Source organism: Lampris incognitus, chromosome 13 (genome assembly GCF_029633865.1).
Source record: "Lampris incognitus isolate fLamInc1 chromosome 13, fLamInc1.hap2, whole genome shotgun sequence".
Lineage (NCBI taxonomy): Eukaryota > Metazoa > Chordata > Actinopteri > Lampriformes > Lampridae > Lampris > Lampris incognitus.
The window spans coordinates 20,429,676-20,446,213 of NC_079223.1; the positions used below are offsets into that span (position 1 = coordinate 20,429,676).

The following is a 16,538-nucleotide window of genomic DNA, read 5'->3' on the forward strand; positions in this document are numbered from 1 at the left end:
TATCAATCAATCAATAATCTCAGTTATGATTCAAACTTCTCTACAATCATGTCCGGATTAACAACTGCACATGCAGGGCATATGATCTGGACCACCAAGGCCTGCAAAGGGCCTGGTACTGTGTGTGAAAAAATATTTTGCTAATTTCAATGGGATATGTGAACATGTTGGCAAAGCTATAACAGAAAAGCATTCGAGGCCTAGAAACAACCAGGGGCCCAAGTTTCAGCAACACACAAGGTCCCCAGATGCACTGTCACTATAAATATGATATCCCTACAGGTACCATAAATTCTAGTCTAGTGTTGTTAAGGGGCTCTAATATAGCTGCAAATTCAACATTATCAATGCAGCGGGGGCCTCTGCCAGCTATTGATGCTTGTGGCCCATGTAAGCTACAGTTTCTTGTTTATGAGAGGACCCGTCCTACTCTGTTCGATGATGTGAGGGGCCTGGAAAATCTATACCTGTCTACTGCTGCATACATCAATTTAAGTTCTTCATCAATGTTTATGAGGAACAATCACTTGTGATGATTCCACACCCTGTTGCCTCATAGTCACCCTTTTATGCTAATTTGCATATTTCAATAACTCTACATTAAGCCATTTTTAGTGTTTTTGGCCTGACCAGGCGCTTTCCTACCATGTGTCTTTAACAGCCCTGTATATGCAAGTTTTGGTTCTGGCCAAATACACCTGCTGACTGTTATTGGGACCCTCCGTCTCCAGTTGAAGGGGTAGACAAAAGCCTGTAAACATTTTTTTAAAGCACAACCCACACACTGAACAGGAGGAAAATATCTTAAAAAAAGACTTAATAGGGTACTAATATATCAAGTAGTAAAAATGCCTGGTGACTTGAGTAATTTATTGTAGTTTTTATTCAAATGTGGAATTAGTAGTGAATTTGGTTGGCGGGGTCACAGTGACATCCTTTCCTGGCAGATGATGTAATAATGTTAAATAAACACAGAGGAAGCTGCATTTGCCGACGCTTACCTTTGGAGGAATCGTCCTCAATGGGCTGTTTAAATGCTGTGATGTCACTGAATGTACAAAGAAAAAGGACCACTTTTTCCTGCTCATTGCGAATCGGTGCAATTTTCACAAAGAACCAAACCGGGGTCCCTGAAACGAAAAGACAAAAAAATATTGATAGTCCTCAGCCAGTATATGGAGAGAGGAGGTCTTTGAGAAAATAAATCAAATCGTAGGGCGTAATGATAATGCAGACATTTTTGGAGACTTTCAAGACTTTCCATGTTCTCCTCTAACACCTGCAGGAAAAGCCAGGCTGCCTGCAAGTGGAAATAAGGTTGCGGCACATTTTTCCAGGGGAAGATTTTCCAGGTCGGGCTTTTAACCAATTAGTGGTTCTAAGGAAGTAGAAATGGTCTGGGCTTCCTTTGAACTCTGCTGTAGAATACAAAGGTCCTGAATACATTTATATCTGAAGATGAAAAATATTTTTTTCCACACTTTCGCAATGCTACTTACTGTTTTTCTTGTACATTAGTATTTCAAATGAATTCATCTCATAGTTCTCAAACGTTAGTCGCACTTTCTCACTTGTGTCCTTGTCTGTGAGCTCGCCGTACATGAAACTGGAACACACAAAGGAAAATAACATTTTATATTTTAGGCGGTATTGGCATAATGGAAATGCGAAGACATAGTTACAGTACAGAGAGACTTCCAGGCAAATTTTAAATGTGGGAATGTTTGAAATGTGTTTGGTGGGTTCCCCTGCCAGGTCTTTCCTGGTTAAAATAATGGCATCACTTTGTGACGGTATATATAATATAGTGATCATAAAATCACGTATTTTGATCTATGTTACTTTTTTTTGGGGATTTTCCCCCTTTTCTCCCAATTGTATCCGGCCAATTACCCCACTCTTCCGAGCCGCCCCAGTCGCTGTTCCACCCGCTCTGCTGATCCGGGGAGGGCTGCAGACTACCACGTCTCCTCCGATACATGTGGAGTCGCCAGCCGTTTCTTTTCACCTGACAGTTAGGGGTTTCACCAGGGGGACGTAGCACATGGGAGGATCATACTAGTCCCCCCAGTTCCCCCCCCCCCCAATAGTACCCGAACCGACCAGAGGAGGTGTTAGTGCAGCGACCAAGACACATACCCACACCCGGCTTCCCATCCGCAGACACGGCCAATTGCGTCCGTAGGGACGCCCAACCAAGCCAGAGGTAACACAGGGATTCGAACTGGCAATCCCCGTGTTGGTAGGCAATGGAATAGACTGCCACACCATCCAGACGCCCATCTATGTTACTTTGACATGCGAATCTTATATCACTGTTTTTAACTCCCAGATAATTTTCTAGTTCCCTCTTGTATATCTTATAAACAAAAACACAAAAAAAACGAAGGACTTCAAATGAGTGTTTATTTCCCTCAAAGCAAAGAACTTATTGTAAACTTTGTGTAGAAGTTCATCATGTGAGGTCTAGTTTCAGGTTTGTAATATGACACTCCATCTATGAGGCCAGACTATAGGCTTGGGCTTTATTGAATCATACTCTGCAGAATTTGATCACGACCGTTTAAAGTGCATTATGGAGGCAAGAAAATCCAAACGATGCTGGCTGTCTAATGAGCTGTACGCAGAGTACCACACGAAAACAAATTAAACTTGAGAGGGGGGCCCAACGACAATAAGCACATTTAACCACGATGCACAGACATTCATCTCACTTTGCTTGTTACTGCCACCCTTAGCAGCAGCCTACTCCAGCGTGGTCTAAATATAACTCTGGAGTTTGTTATGAAATGCGCAAGGATGGGTAATTTTAATGAGGCCACATTCTGGCGGTGCAGACAAAGGTGGGTGATCTGCCACCGCTGGTGCGTGACCGTGAGCGAAGAGACAAAACCACAGCAACTCCCTTCAAAAGGAAATCCTTAAGAAAGTTGAGAAAAGCTATAAACACGTGTCAGCAATAAGGGATTTAAAAAAAAAATTTGCCTTTTGAATGCAAGAAAGATTTGAATCTGTCAGCTTCGCTATTATGGGCATACTGTGATCAAATGAAATCGTATATCGTTCAAAGGCATATATTATTGGACTAATGAGCAAATACAAAGACACACACACACACACACATGTTTATACTTCTATTTTTGTGGGGACCCCATGTTGACTACATTCATTCCCTAATCCTAACCTTAACCTAATCCCAATTCTTCCCCCTTTCCCTACCCATTTGTATTTGGCCAATTTACCTCACTCTTCCGAGCCGTCCCGGTCGCTTCTCCACCCTCTCCGCCGATCCGGGGAGAGCTGCAGACTACCACATGCCTCCTCCGATGCATGTGGAGTCGCCAGCCGCTTCTTTTCACCTGACAGTGAGGAGTTTCACCAGGGGGATGTAGCGCGTGGAAGGATCACGCTATTCCCCCAGTTCCCCCTTCCCCCTGGACAGGTGCCCCGACCGAGCAGAGGAGGCGCTAGTGCAGCAACCAGGACACGTACCCACATCAGGCTTCCCACCCACAGACATGGCCAATTGTGTCTGTAGGGACGGACGTCTGACCAAGCCGGCGGTAACACGAGGATTCGAACCAACGATCCCTGTGTTGATAGGCAACAGAATAGACCGCTCTGCTACCCGGACGCCCACCTAATCCTAATTCTAACCTTAACCCTAAACTCAAATCTTAACCCTAAAACCCTTAAAGCAGTGAGGACCGGCCAAAATGTCCTCACTCCGATGGTTAAAAACTCAAATTGGCCCTCACAAAGATAGAAGTACACACACACACACACACACACACACACACACACACACACACACACACACACACACACACACACACACACACACACACACATGCACACAAAGTTTGAAGTGGCTATCACTGTGTAATCCACATTGTGTATTGCTTCAGTGCAATGGCAACAGTATCTTTGGATAAAAACACACCACAGCTGTAACGTCTTTGATACCCATCTGGACTAGTACACCTTTGGGAAATTGTGACAGTTGTTTTTTTTTTTTTTTGTCTGGACCATCCTCACCAGCATCCAACCTCTATACTGTGATTTGCAAAAGGCTTTGGAGGTTCGTTGAACATATAAATATGTCTCTTTCAATAAACATCACAGTGGATAGTCTCATATGAAATTAGATGTTTGATTTTTTTTCTTAAATTTTAAAAATAGATCTGTGGTGAACAGGAAAAGAAACAGCATTGTTGAAAGCTGAGCAAGTCACATTTGGTATCACAATACAGAACAGGACTCTAAGGAAAATGTGGGGATTACTCTATAATTCTACAGCTACACTGATCTGCAGCCATACGAATATGGTGGTCTCTCAGGGCATGTAGTAAGTCATGGAAATGGATTACTGATTCCTTCAAGGCAATTCATTAGTATACTTGAGTCAATAGTTTCAAGAAGCGTTAGAGCTACAACCCTGAAGATTGTCTTTTTTTTTTCCAATTTACTGACGTCTACAGTTTGGTGATACTGATAATTGTATTGGTGTTTGGTCGCTTCCATTTTAAACTGAAAGAAAGTCGCCACTGCCGTCATGGCAGCATCTTCCCCACTGCCAAAGAAAAAATATATGGGATAGAACCTGACTTTTAGCTTTTTCTTGTTAGCCCAAACAACTCGACATCTTTGTACAACTTGCCAGGCTACCTGCCTTATTCCAACTACCACTACTACCTTCTGCTATGGGGAAGGCATAAAATGCTTTGTGGCTCCTGGGGAATTGCTAGCCGACAGCAATCATTACAAGTAGCAACTACGAGAGCATTCACCAATTTGGATGTTGTTGCATTAACTATTGTGTTAAATATGCTAGCAATAGGAAGTGTCGTGACATTTGGCATTTGTTTGCATGTTCCTGACTGCAGCTTGAAAATCTTCTGCACATCTCTTTTTTTTTTGGTACAAATTTTGATCAGATAACATTTCAACATTTTAATTGACTATTTTTTAAAATCAAAATAGTACAAATTTGTGCAAGCAAAAATGTGTTTTTGAGGGGGTGGGGGGGGTTACACAATATCATGTCTCTGTCTTCAACACTCTAATTGGTGAGGGTTGTAAAGCTAGAGGGCAAGCTAGGGGCCCTTGATCAGCAACAGCCGTAACGCTGGCTGCGACAGATAGTCTCACAAACAAGACTATATCTTCCCACGTATTGAGATCTGGCAGTGACATGTATATTATCTGTGAAACCTATTATTTGGTGGTCATAAATGAACTCGCAGAAATCCAAAAATAACTGTATTTGGAAGGGAATTGCAGCTAAACAAACATACATTACTCTGGAAAAAAAAACACTGCAAATTTTGCAGTGCTAACAACACAACAAAATCCAAATCCACGTAATCACCTGCAAGAGCAAAACAGCTTTCTGAGCTCTTTTCATGAGAGCTAAGGACATCCTAGCAGGGACCATAAAACTGGAGAAAATCGGCATTTAGAGTTGCTATACAACGCTTACACACAAACCCAGTCAGGAACACACTGAGGAGCCCTGAGAGACAACGAGCTAGCATGGGTTAGCAAAGGTCACTCCAATACTGAGCTACGACAGATGAGCCAACGCTGACGAAATGACACCCAGATTAACGAAATGGCCACAAACACCTCAAACATGGGAAGACATCTTAGTATTTTCTTGTCCCCACGTTCACCTTATTTAAAAAAAAATCAAGCAAGGTGTTTCTCTGCATGCTTAAGACAATTTCATAGCAGTGCATATTTTCAAGTTCTTTTGATTTACTCACAGAATTTTTCTCTGTAAAAAAAGACGAGTATTGTGTCACATCTGTGACAGCCTGGACATTTCTGTTCATTTTAATTTATGAGTCTGTGATTTACCCCACATAATATGCAGTGCAGAAAACAGCTTAAGTAAGCTAGTTGTACTTTGGGTTTTTTTTGGGGATTTTTCCCCGTTTTTCTCCCCAATTGTACCCAGCCAATTACCCCACTCTTATGAGTCATCAAGGTCACTGCTCCACCCCTTCTGCTGATCCGGGGAGGGCTTTAGACCACCACGTGTCTCCTCCAATACATGTGGAGTCGTCAGCCGCTTCTTTTCACCTGACAGTGAGGAGTTTCACCAGGGTGACGTAGTACGTGGGAGGTTCATGCTATTCCCCCCAGTTCCCCCTCCCCCCTGAACAGGTGCCCCAACTGACCAGAGGAGGCACTGGTACAGCGACCAGGACACATCCACATCCGGCTTCCCAACCGCAGACACGGCCAATTGTGTCCGTAGGAACTTCCGACCAAGCCAGAGGTAACATGGGGACTCAAACCAGCGATCCCCGTGTTGGTAGGCAAAGGAATAGACCGCTACGCTACCCGGAGGCCCAGCTAGTAGTACTTTTACCTGTTAATTACACTGTTGGGACTTCACACTGTCATATCCCGATGACAATAAATGACCCAGTTCGCTATCAAACCTACATCTCGGTTATGTAAATATGAACTTAATGGTGACACCAAAAAATAATATTCCCAATCAAAATGTGTGAAGTTAGTATTTAAATAAGCGTGACCCAGCATCTGATTTAGGAAACTATGTCCTTAAAAAGGTGGTGGCTGCTAGTTTAGCCTACAAGTTTCAGCCTGACAAACACATAGATCCTCTTGCTTACCTGCACGTGCTGCTTTTCTGCATGACTTCAGCCCTGTGGTACCCGGACAACTTGCAAAAGCCATCATTGCTGTAGACAATGGGCCAGTCCACTATCTGAGCATTTCCAAGAACAAAGTTGGTATCTGTTTTTGAAGGGGAAAGAAAATAGGGCCAAATACATAAAGGGGTCACAGGTCACCTGAAAACACCAACAATTCACAAATGACTAACCTCCATAGTGTCGACGGGGAAATGGTTGGTGCAAATTGAATTTGATCTGGATGAAAACAAATGACTTGGAGGCAATTAAGCTAAAAAAAATGATGGGATGGAATGACGGTTAATGACATTTACTACATTATGATACTACGTAATTTTGAAATCCACCTTGCCAGCATAATTTGACAAGATTCATATAGTTATGCACTGAGCACGGCTGCGTAGCATCAACTGTTTGATATTCACATTGAATTTTTATTGCTGCAAATTATGGTCATCAAGTCTTTGTCACAGCAATCTACTGAACTGTCTTGCTGCACAGTCGCTCCACTTAATCGTGAGCGCTCACATTTCTTAGGTCTCCACCCCTACATGTTCATTTGTTGTCATTTAGTGAGAAACGAAATTGTGGTTGAGCAGTTATTTGCAGAAACGGACATGGTGTTTCATCAGACTAAGACTTGTACAGACCAATTGGTCTGGGTTTCGGAGTAAAAGAAAATGAGCATCTTGTAAGTGGATTCAAAACAAACTTTGCAAAGAAAAGAAAGAGAAGGCCAGGATGCTTATTGTTTCGCAGGTTAGCTGTTGTTGGATTGAGTGCCATATGGGGGAAAAAAAACAAAACAACGACAAGTGTCTCAGATCATGAGAAAAAATGAAATCCTTCATTACCCAGATGAAAGCCTTGAAGTCCAAAATGCCTCTGGTGAGGGTTTTTTTGTGGGGTTTTTTTTACTTTTAACACGGAATAACCAATTAGGAAAAAGTGTCTTTTCAACTTATTTTGGAGTACATTGCAGCTACACAGATCAGTCAAAACATTAAAACCACCTGCCTAACATTGTGTAGGTCCCCGTCGTGCCACCAAAACAAATCTGACTTGTCGAGGCATGGACTCCACAATACTGCTGAAGGTGTCCTATGGTAGCTGGCACCAAGACATCAGCAGCAGATCCTTTAAGTCCTGTAAGTTGCGAGGTGGGGCCTCCATGGATCGGACTTGTTTTTCCAGCACATCCCACAGATGCTCGCTCAGATTGAGATCTGGGGAATTTGGAGGCCAAGACTACAAGTTGAACTCTTTGTCATGTTCCTCAAACCATTCCTGAACAATGTGTGCAGTATGGCAGGGTGCATTATCCTGCTGAAAGAGGTCACTGCCATCAGGGAATACTGTTGTCATGAAGGGTGTACTTGGTGTGCAACAATGTTTAGGTAGGTGGTATGTGTCAAAGTATCATCCACATGAATGCCAGCACCCAAGGTTTCCCAACAGAAAATTGCCCAGAGCTTCACACTGCCTCCGCCGGCTTGCCCTCTTCCCATAGTGCATCTTGGTGCCATCTCTTCCCCATGTAAACGACACACATGCACCCGGCTGTCCACATGGTGTAAAGCAAAACATGACTCATCAGACCAGGCCACCTTCTTCCATTGCTCAATGGTCCAGTTCTGATGATCATGTGCCCATTTTAGAGGCTTTCGGCGGTGGACTGGGGTCATCATGGGCACTCTCACCAGTCTGTGGCTACACCACCCCATATGCAGCAAGCTGTGATGCACTGTCTGTTCTGACAACTGTCTATCATAGCCAGCATTAACTTTTTCAACAATTTGAGCCAAAATAACTTTTTAGTGGGATCAGATCAGACGGGCTAGCCTTCGCTCCCCACATGCATCAATGAGTCTTTGGGCGCCCATGACCCTGTCACCGGTTTACCTGTTGTCCTTCCTTGGACCACTTTTGGTACTGACCACTGTATACTGGGAACACCCCACAAAACCTGCCGTTCTTGGGATGCTCTGACCTAGTCGTCTAGCCATCACAGTCTGGCTCTTACGCTTGTCCATTTCTCCTGCTTCCAACACATCAACTTCAAGAACTGACTGTTCACTTGCTGCCCAATATATCCCACCCCTTGTCAGGTGCTATTGTAATGAGATAATCAATGTTATTCACTTAACTGCCAGTGGTTTTAATGTTTTGGCTGATCGGTGTATTTTTTCTCAAATATTTGCCCATGTTTGTACCTGGAATGCAACAGGGGAAGCGATAAATGACTTTGGGGATTAGTTTTGAGTATCTCTGACAGACCCATCGGATCCCTTGATTCAAATATCTTTTTGCTTATTCCAGAGGCTACAAGGCCTTCTTAAACGTGTTCACACAGTCACTTTTAATGAGCGTAAGTAACCCTTCATCTTCACACTCAGTTTGGGTTGAATTAAACCCTGGAGCATTTTCTCTTAAAATTCAGCTCATTTGGGTGTGGAAGAACATCACGTCAGCACCAAACAACCACCACATGGCCTAAGAGAGATGGTCTTTGACCACTTCCATGTGAAATGTCTATAAGTCATTCAAAGTGACATAGCTATCAGCTGCCAAAGACATGAGAACAGAAAACCGAGCAATTTAATGGAGCTGATTCAACTATTTTCCAGACTGCTCTGTCACTGGATGGGAATATGTGTCCAAAAACAAAAAGGGGAAAAAAAAGCACTTATGAACAAATATTAAATTGCATGAGAAATGTCTCACTAATCCATCCATCCATTATCCAAACCGCTTATCCTGCTCTCAGGGTCGTGGGGATGCTGGCGCCTACCCCAGCAGTCATTGGGCGGCAGGCAGGGAGACACCCTGGACAGGCCATCACAGTGCGCCCACACACACACACACACACACACACACACACACACCTAGGGACAATTTATTACAGCCGATACACCTGACCTACATGTGTTTGGACTGTGGGAGGAAACTGGAACACCCGGAGGAAACCCACACAGACACGGAGAGAACATGCAAACGCCACACAGAGGATGACCCGGGACAATCCCCAAGGTTGGACTATGCTAGGGCTCAAACCCAGGACCTCCTTGCTGGTAGGTGACTGGGCTAACCATTGCGCCACCGTGCTGCCTTTATATATATATATATATATATATATATATATATATATATATATATATATATATATATATATATATATTTAACTGATCAGCCAAGTGCACCTGGTCTGCAACAATGTTTAGGTAGGTGGTACGTGTCAAAGTGAGAGCCACATGAATGCCAGGACCCAAGGTTTCCCAGCAGAACATCTCCCAGAGCATCACACTGCCTTCACCAGCTTGCCTCATGGTGCATCCTGGTACCATCTGTTCCTCAGGTAAATGACACACATGCACCCAGGTGTCCACATGATGTAAAAGAAAACTTGATTCATCAGATCAGGCCACCTTCTTCCATTACTCCATGGTCCAGTTCTGACACTCGCATGTCAATTGTAGGCAGTGGACAGGGGTCATCATGAGTACTCTGACCAGTCTGCAACTAAACAGCCCAATACCCAGAAAGCTGTGATGCACTGTGTGTTCTGACACCTGTCTAGCATAGCCAGCATTGACTTTTTTCAGCTATTTGAGCTACAGTAGCTGTTCTGTGGGATCAGTCCAGATGGGCTAGCCTCCACTCCCCACGCGCATCAGTGAGCCTTGGGCGCCCATGACCCCGCTGCTGGTTCACTGGTTGTCCTTCCTTGGACCACTTTTGGTAGGTACTGACCACTGCATACTGGGAATGCCCCACAAGACCTGCTGTTTTGGAGATGCTCTGACCCAGTCTTCTAACCATCACAATTTGGTCCTTGTCAAAGTCGCTCAGATCCTTACCCTTACCCATTTTTCCTGCTTCCAACACACTAACTTCAAGAACTGACTGCTCACTTGATGCCAAATATAATGCACCCCTTGCCGGGTGTCATTGTAACGAGATAATCAATGTTATTCACTTACCTTTCAGTGGTTTTAATGTTTTGGCTGATCAGTGTATGCTATAGCCAAAGTGGAAATGAGTGTTTGTTCACACAGCAGCATCGTGGGACTCAACATTTTGTCAGCTTAACACCAACATGCAGTGTTACATCTCTCTGTTCATACAGCGTGGCTGTTTTCAAAAAGGAGAAGGTAAATATGGTGGAATAAATGAAAACCTACAATATAACTAAATTCATGCTGTTATTGGGCCAAATCAAACTAAATGGAGGTCAGAATTCAAGTGCTAAGACTCTAACATGCCAGGAGTCTGGACATGCTCATGGGCTGTAGATTTTACAGAGTAATACATTCTGACAATAAAAAAAAACCAATACGCTCTTTATCTAACCACATAAGCTTTTTTTCTGGGATTTTCCCCCCTTTTTCTACCCAATTGTACCCGTCCAATTACCCCATTCTTCCGAGCCGTCCCAGTCGCTGCTCCACCCCCTCTGCCGATCCGGGGAGGGCTGCAGACTACCACATACCTCCTCCGATACATGTGGAGTCGCCAGCCACTTCTTTTCACCTGACAGTGAGGAGTTTCGCCAGGGGGACATAGCGCATGGGAGGATCATGCTATTCCCCCCAGTCCCCCCCCCCCCAACAGGCGCCCTGACCAACCAGAGGAGGCGCTAGTGCAGCAACCAGGACACATACCCACATCCGGCTTCCCACCCACAGACACGGCCAATTGTGTCTGTAGGGATGCTCGACCAAGCCGGGAGGTAACACGGGGATTCGAACCAGCGATCCCTGTGTTGGTAGGCAACGGAATAGACCGCCATGCCACCCAGCCACCCTTAACTACATAATCTTATGTAAAGGCAAAATGGACAGCAGATTTTGAGTAGTTAATTCTATGGAGCTGAAAGGAGATCAGATGCTGTGTGAATATTTATGCTTAACATCAACCCTGGAGGGAGCAGGCGTTGAGGTTTTATACTGGACAGATTAACTGGTGATTATAATCGGGGGAAAAAAAAACATGTTCACTTCATACAAGAACATTTGCTTTGCAAAGTCCCAAAGCATTCCAGCCCCACTGGGCACATAGTCTAAAACAACGTTAACACAACACAACACATAATAGCCACAAGACACATAACGACATTTTTAAGCCAAACAGAAACGAGACAATCTGACCAAAGGTGATCAACATCTCTACGACTACATCACAAAAAAAAACAAAAAAAAACAAAACAAAAAACTGAAATGACAACTATCACCACAACAGACTAGTTTCACAAATGGTTTGATAGTCCAAGACGTTCCATGCCAATGTGTTATTTTACAATGGTCAAATGCACGTAAATAATGGGGGGGATGCAAAAGTCATAATGAAAGTAGTTGTGTAAACTTTAGTTTGCCATCATGAGGCCACAAATCATTAAGATAAAACTAATGAATCGGGGTTTTGTAAATTAACAGCATTTGGTATAGAACATTCTTTGAATAGAAGGGGGATATTAGAGAGGGAGAAAATATGGGCAGCACTTTACACATTATAGTACCTGTCTGTCTATGGGACAGTGTCCAAACTGAAATTTTTCAAGAAAGGGGGGAAAAAAGTTAACAAATAGCAGTGAGAATCATCATCATGGGATGTTATGCAAAAAAAAGAAAAAAGAAAAAAAGTTTGAGGTGCCAACCATAAAAGCAATACAATTTATAGCAACAATGCTGTGATCCCCAGCAATCATGCCATTGCTGCACTAACCCGACTTAATTAATGCAAGCTGAAAGCGTGCAAGCTCCAGTGCAGAGACGGGAGTGAGACCATGCTGGCCTCTTGCTTTCTTTATGGAGGAATCTGACAATATTAGCAACCAAATTCTTGTTGTCTGCAGCCGGGGTGTCCTGTGTTGTTTATGTAGCGTAAATTGCGGTTAAACATCTTGCTCCAACATCAAGAAGTTTAGTAGAGCGGTTTCTGGCTGAGTTACTAATACAGTAGGCAGCAGCGTGGCCTCGCTAGGCACAAATGTCAATAGTTCATGTCCCCCCACTGACAAAAGTCTGGGTCTGCCCTTAGAAAACTGCCTTGTAATGCAGAATCAGCAGATATTGTTGGCTTGTGACATATGGACCTCTGCAGACTAAAAGACAACATCCTCACATGGTGTGCAATACCAGTAAAATATCTGTATCTGCAGAAATGGCATGCTATGTATGTTATTCTTTTAATCATGGATAGTCGAGTCTAAACTACTGCGGTGAATTGGTGGACATGAACAGAGCTCTGCAAAACCGAGAAACAAGGGAGACGGGTCATATTCTCAGACAATGTCAACAGCATGCGGAAAAAAAGCCGCTATATTCATAATGGCCGACAGTCTATGGAATAACTAATGTTTGGTGTAATAAAAGCCTCCCATGAATGTGCACGGTCTCCCCCTCCTTGTTCCTGAAGCAGCACCTGCTGCTTCCCAATGACGTCACAGATTTAGTCTTGGCTCTTTTGTTCCTTGCTTTGAGAGATTTACTGCCCGCTAATCCACCGCCGAACTGCCAAGGTCATACGAAGATTGTCCATTTTGGTTGACAATGGGTTTGCCACTATAAATGATCTTACACTCCTCAGTAACCCACATGCCACAGCGCACATAGCGCGACGAAGTGGACGTCACCTTTTTGATTAATTTGCGCCCCTGACGTGAATTATCTTTCATGATAATTACAACAAAAAGGGGCCGTCTGACACCATGGCCTACAGACCACAGCACAGACACACACACACACACACACACACACACACACACACACACACACACACACACACACACACACACACACACACACACCGTGGCCTACAGAGCACACACACACAGTGCTGCTGTGTGTCTGGATCTAGATCATGGCCTCCTGTGCAGCATCACCATCTCCTGAAACCCAGATACTTTGTTCTGTATTTAATAACAGAGAGAGATTACAAGATCATAGTCAAATGATGTTTAACAACTAAAATAAAAATGCTTTTTAACTCTCAACTCTCGGTAAATTGAGAGTCATTCATAGCTAATGTAATATTTTCATGAAATAAAGTCAGTTTTGCAGGTTCACCAGCAGATTATGTAGTCTATGTATTAGGGCTGGACAATAATTCAATATTATCATTTATTGTCTTTCAATGGTACTGGGATGTAAGACGAAATTCAGACATTGCTATATTTTAATGCACAATTTTGTTATATAAATCAATGACGATGAGAATCTACGCCCTAAAACTTCTCGTAAAGGTGAGGTCTGTAATATTTGAGAGTATTATTTGAGAACTACATTTGGTTTGATATTATACTTTACATTACCAAACAGTTGACTGTGATGAATCTCCGTTGGGTTCTTTAAGTCAGTATTTTCCATATGTAAGCAGATCGTATGATAAAGTCTACATTGATATCATGTACAATTCCTTATGATCATCATGATAGTCATGTTTTTCATATTGCTCAGCACTACTCTGCATGTATGTATGTATGTATGTATGTATGTATGTATGTATGTACATGTGCATGTATACGTATGGACACCTAGCTATATCATGGGTCATATGAATCAGCCAAATTGATTTTTATTTGATTCAAAGCAGAAGATGTTATGGGCTTGCTGTTTGGCTAACAAAGAGGAATGGCTGAGGGGATGATCCACATGTAAGGCGGGGGGGGGGGGGGGCTGCTCCATTGGCTCAGCTGGCCCTGGCTGACTGGCAGCAACTAAGACATCTGGTGGGGTGTTTCTTTCTAACGCACCTTGAACACAAAGTTTAAAACACAATCGAACAAGAGCGAAAGATGTAAAGTAAAGCTAATGTAATCCTCCCAACTGAGTCATCCCAACAAAACCCTCTGTGTGGGAATGATCATTCCGTGGAGTTGGAAATGGTGTGAATCTTGGACCGACAGAGGAAGCTGACTAGTGATAACCGGGGGTTTAGTAGCAGTGGCAGTGTAATGCGATTCGATATTATCCAAGAAAATCTAACGTAAACACAAAGAAAAGCATCACATTTTTAGTTTTACAAGAGTCAAATTATAATTTGAGCCATTTTTTTTATTATAGTAACATAACTTCATTACAGTCACAAGCTCTGATTTGGAGGGCTTACTGAAATTTTGAAATAGTCTGGTTACGTGAATAGTAATGATGATGATAATGACGATGATAATAGACGTTATAGACGTTATGAGACCATAGTGTAAGTACACCCCAGCAGTCATAGAGACAGACGGGGCTGCGTGTGGGTTACAGCTTCGTGCTTTGCACCGAGACGCTTTGAGTCCAACAGAAATGCAGAATTTACTGCGAGACTCCGCTCCCGTGTCCGGGCTCTGGTTGCCATCACCTGTAGACGGTGGACAGACCGCTACAGTCCGCTTCACGCAACGCCAGACACCTGCCTTCGGCTGTAAGGAGCAACTCAGCATGCCCCCCTCCCCCCCCCCTCCCCCACACACACACACACACAAAGCATGACTGATGTGTCGCCACGACACAATTTCAAGCCCTCAAACTTTTAAATGCATTTCACGCTAACGGTTCAACCAACTGCGGGTAATATGCGTTAATTTGTCATACATCGGGTAGGAAATAAGCCACATTTCTGTAAGAGTCTGTGGTTTTTGGGGGTTTTTTTAAAAATTATTTTTATATTATTAAATTTCATGCACTAAAATGAAACTTGCCCTTACCGTTCGATCGTCTGACGATATTCTCCAAAAAAGTATTTTGAGGGGCCACAAGTCCTCTCCGACCCCCCGCCATTCTGCCTCTGCAGTTAGTCAGTAGGGGGGGGGGGACCGAGGGTTTACCTTATCCCTAAATCGACGACTGTCCGCGGCGTTACTCCTTCAGACGTCCACTCTCATGCCCCCCACCCCCACCCCCGTGTCTCCGCCTAGCAAAGGGTTGTGCGTCCAGTCACACAGCCCTGGCAGTAGACAGCGGTCCCCCCTCAGCATCTCATGAGGGGGGGGGGTGGGGGGGGATAAAAAACAAACAGTAGTTGAGCACGCGCCACCTGACTGGTAGGAGTTGGTGGAGGTCCGCCCCCCCCACACACACACGCACGCACGCACGCACACCAGCCTTTTCCAATCATGTCCTTATTGGAGCTTGGCGCTCCGCCTGCTGGATATGATGCGGCATTACATTAAAAGCCGCCGTCTGCTTTCACGTGGGTCGATTTAAAGAAAATTGTGTGCTTTCATTTACCCCCATGGGAAATTTGTCATCCGAATTCCGCCCCCCCCCCCACCGGTTCCCTCTCCCAGCAGGGGTCAGACATCAGTTGTCACCAAAACCAGATGCCACCTCCTGCCGTTGTGCCCTGCAGCAGGAGCGTCTTGAGTTTGGATGGCTGCGTGCAGCCTCGCTACAGCAGCTGATCTTGACTATGGGCTGTCTGTCTGGTCCAGGGATTTAAACTGGTGACCCGCGAGCCTTGGCTAGCCTATTTCTCCAACCTCTGGGGTACCTGCTACCCACAAAGTCACCGCATGACACACTTTGTGTAAGATATCCTTGGCTGATTATAGAAACGTTTTATTGTTTAAATTTGGTCAAATACTTTATGAGCTGCCCTAAAAAAAGGACAAGGCTTTAAGAAGATTTGATGTGTTGAATCTGGTGGTAAGCAGCACCCAAGGGTAATCCCAGTCCACGGCCCCTACTGAATGAACAAAAACTGGTAAGCAGTTATGAATCAGACTAGACGGTGAACTGGGCTGTCTATATTTTACTGGACAACAGAAGTACGCACCAAGGATATTGCATTCATTGCATCTTACTTATCTGTACAAATAAAAAAAAAGTTTCTATAATCAGGCAGTGATATATTTCTCCAGGTGTGTGAGATAGGGACTCTGTCAGA

At 43.9% G+C, this 16,538-nt stretch overlaps 1 protein-coding gene across 1 annotated transcript in view; it reads right to left on the reverse strand.

Annotated features, from left to right (window-relative positions):
* Positions 1-15,430, reverse strand: part of kcnh1a (potassium voltage-gated channel, subfamily H (eag-related), member 1a) — a 45,613-nt gene extending 30,183 nt beyond the window's left edge. The window contains exons 1-4 of the mRNA XM_056291640.1: positions 15,358-15,430; positions 6,648-6,771; positions 1,500-1,606; positions 1,002-1,130 (exon numbers count right to left, since the gene is read on the reverse strand). Of these exons, the coding sequence (XP_056147615.1) occupies positions 1,002-1,130; positions 1,500-1,606; positions 6,648-6,771; positions 15,358-15,430 (433 nt within the window). The remainder of the gene's footprint in view (positions 1-1,001; positions 1,131-1,499; positions 1,607-6,647; positions 6,772-15,357) is intronic.
* Positions 15,431-16,538: the final 1,108 nt, after the last annotated feature.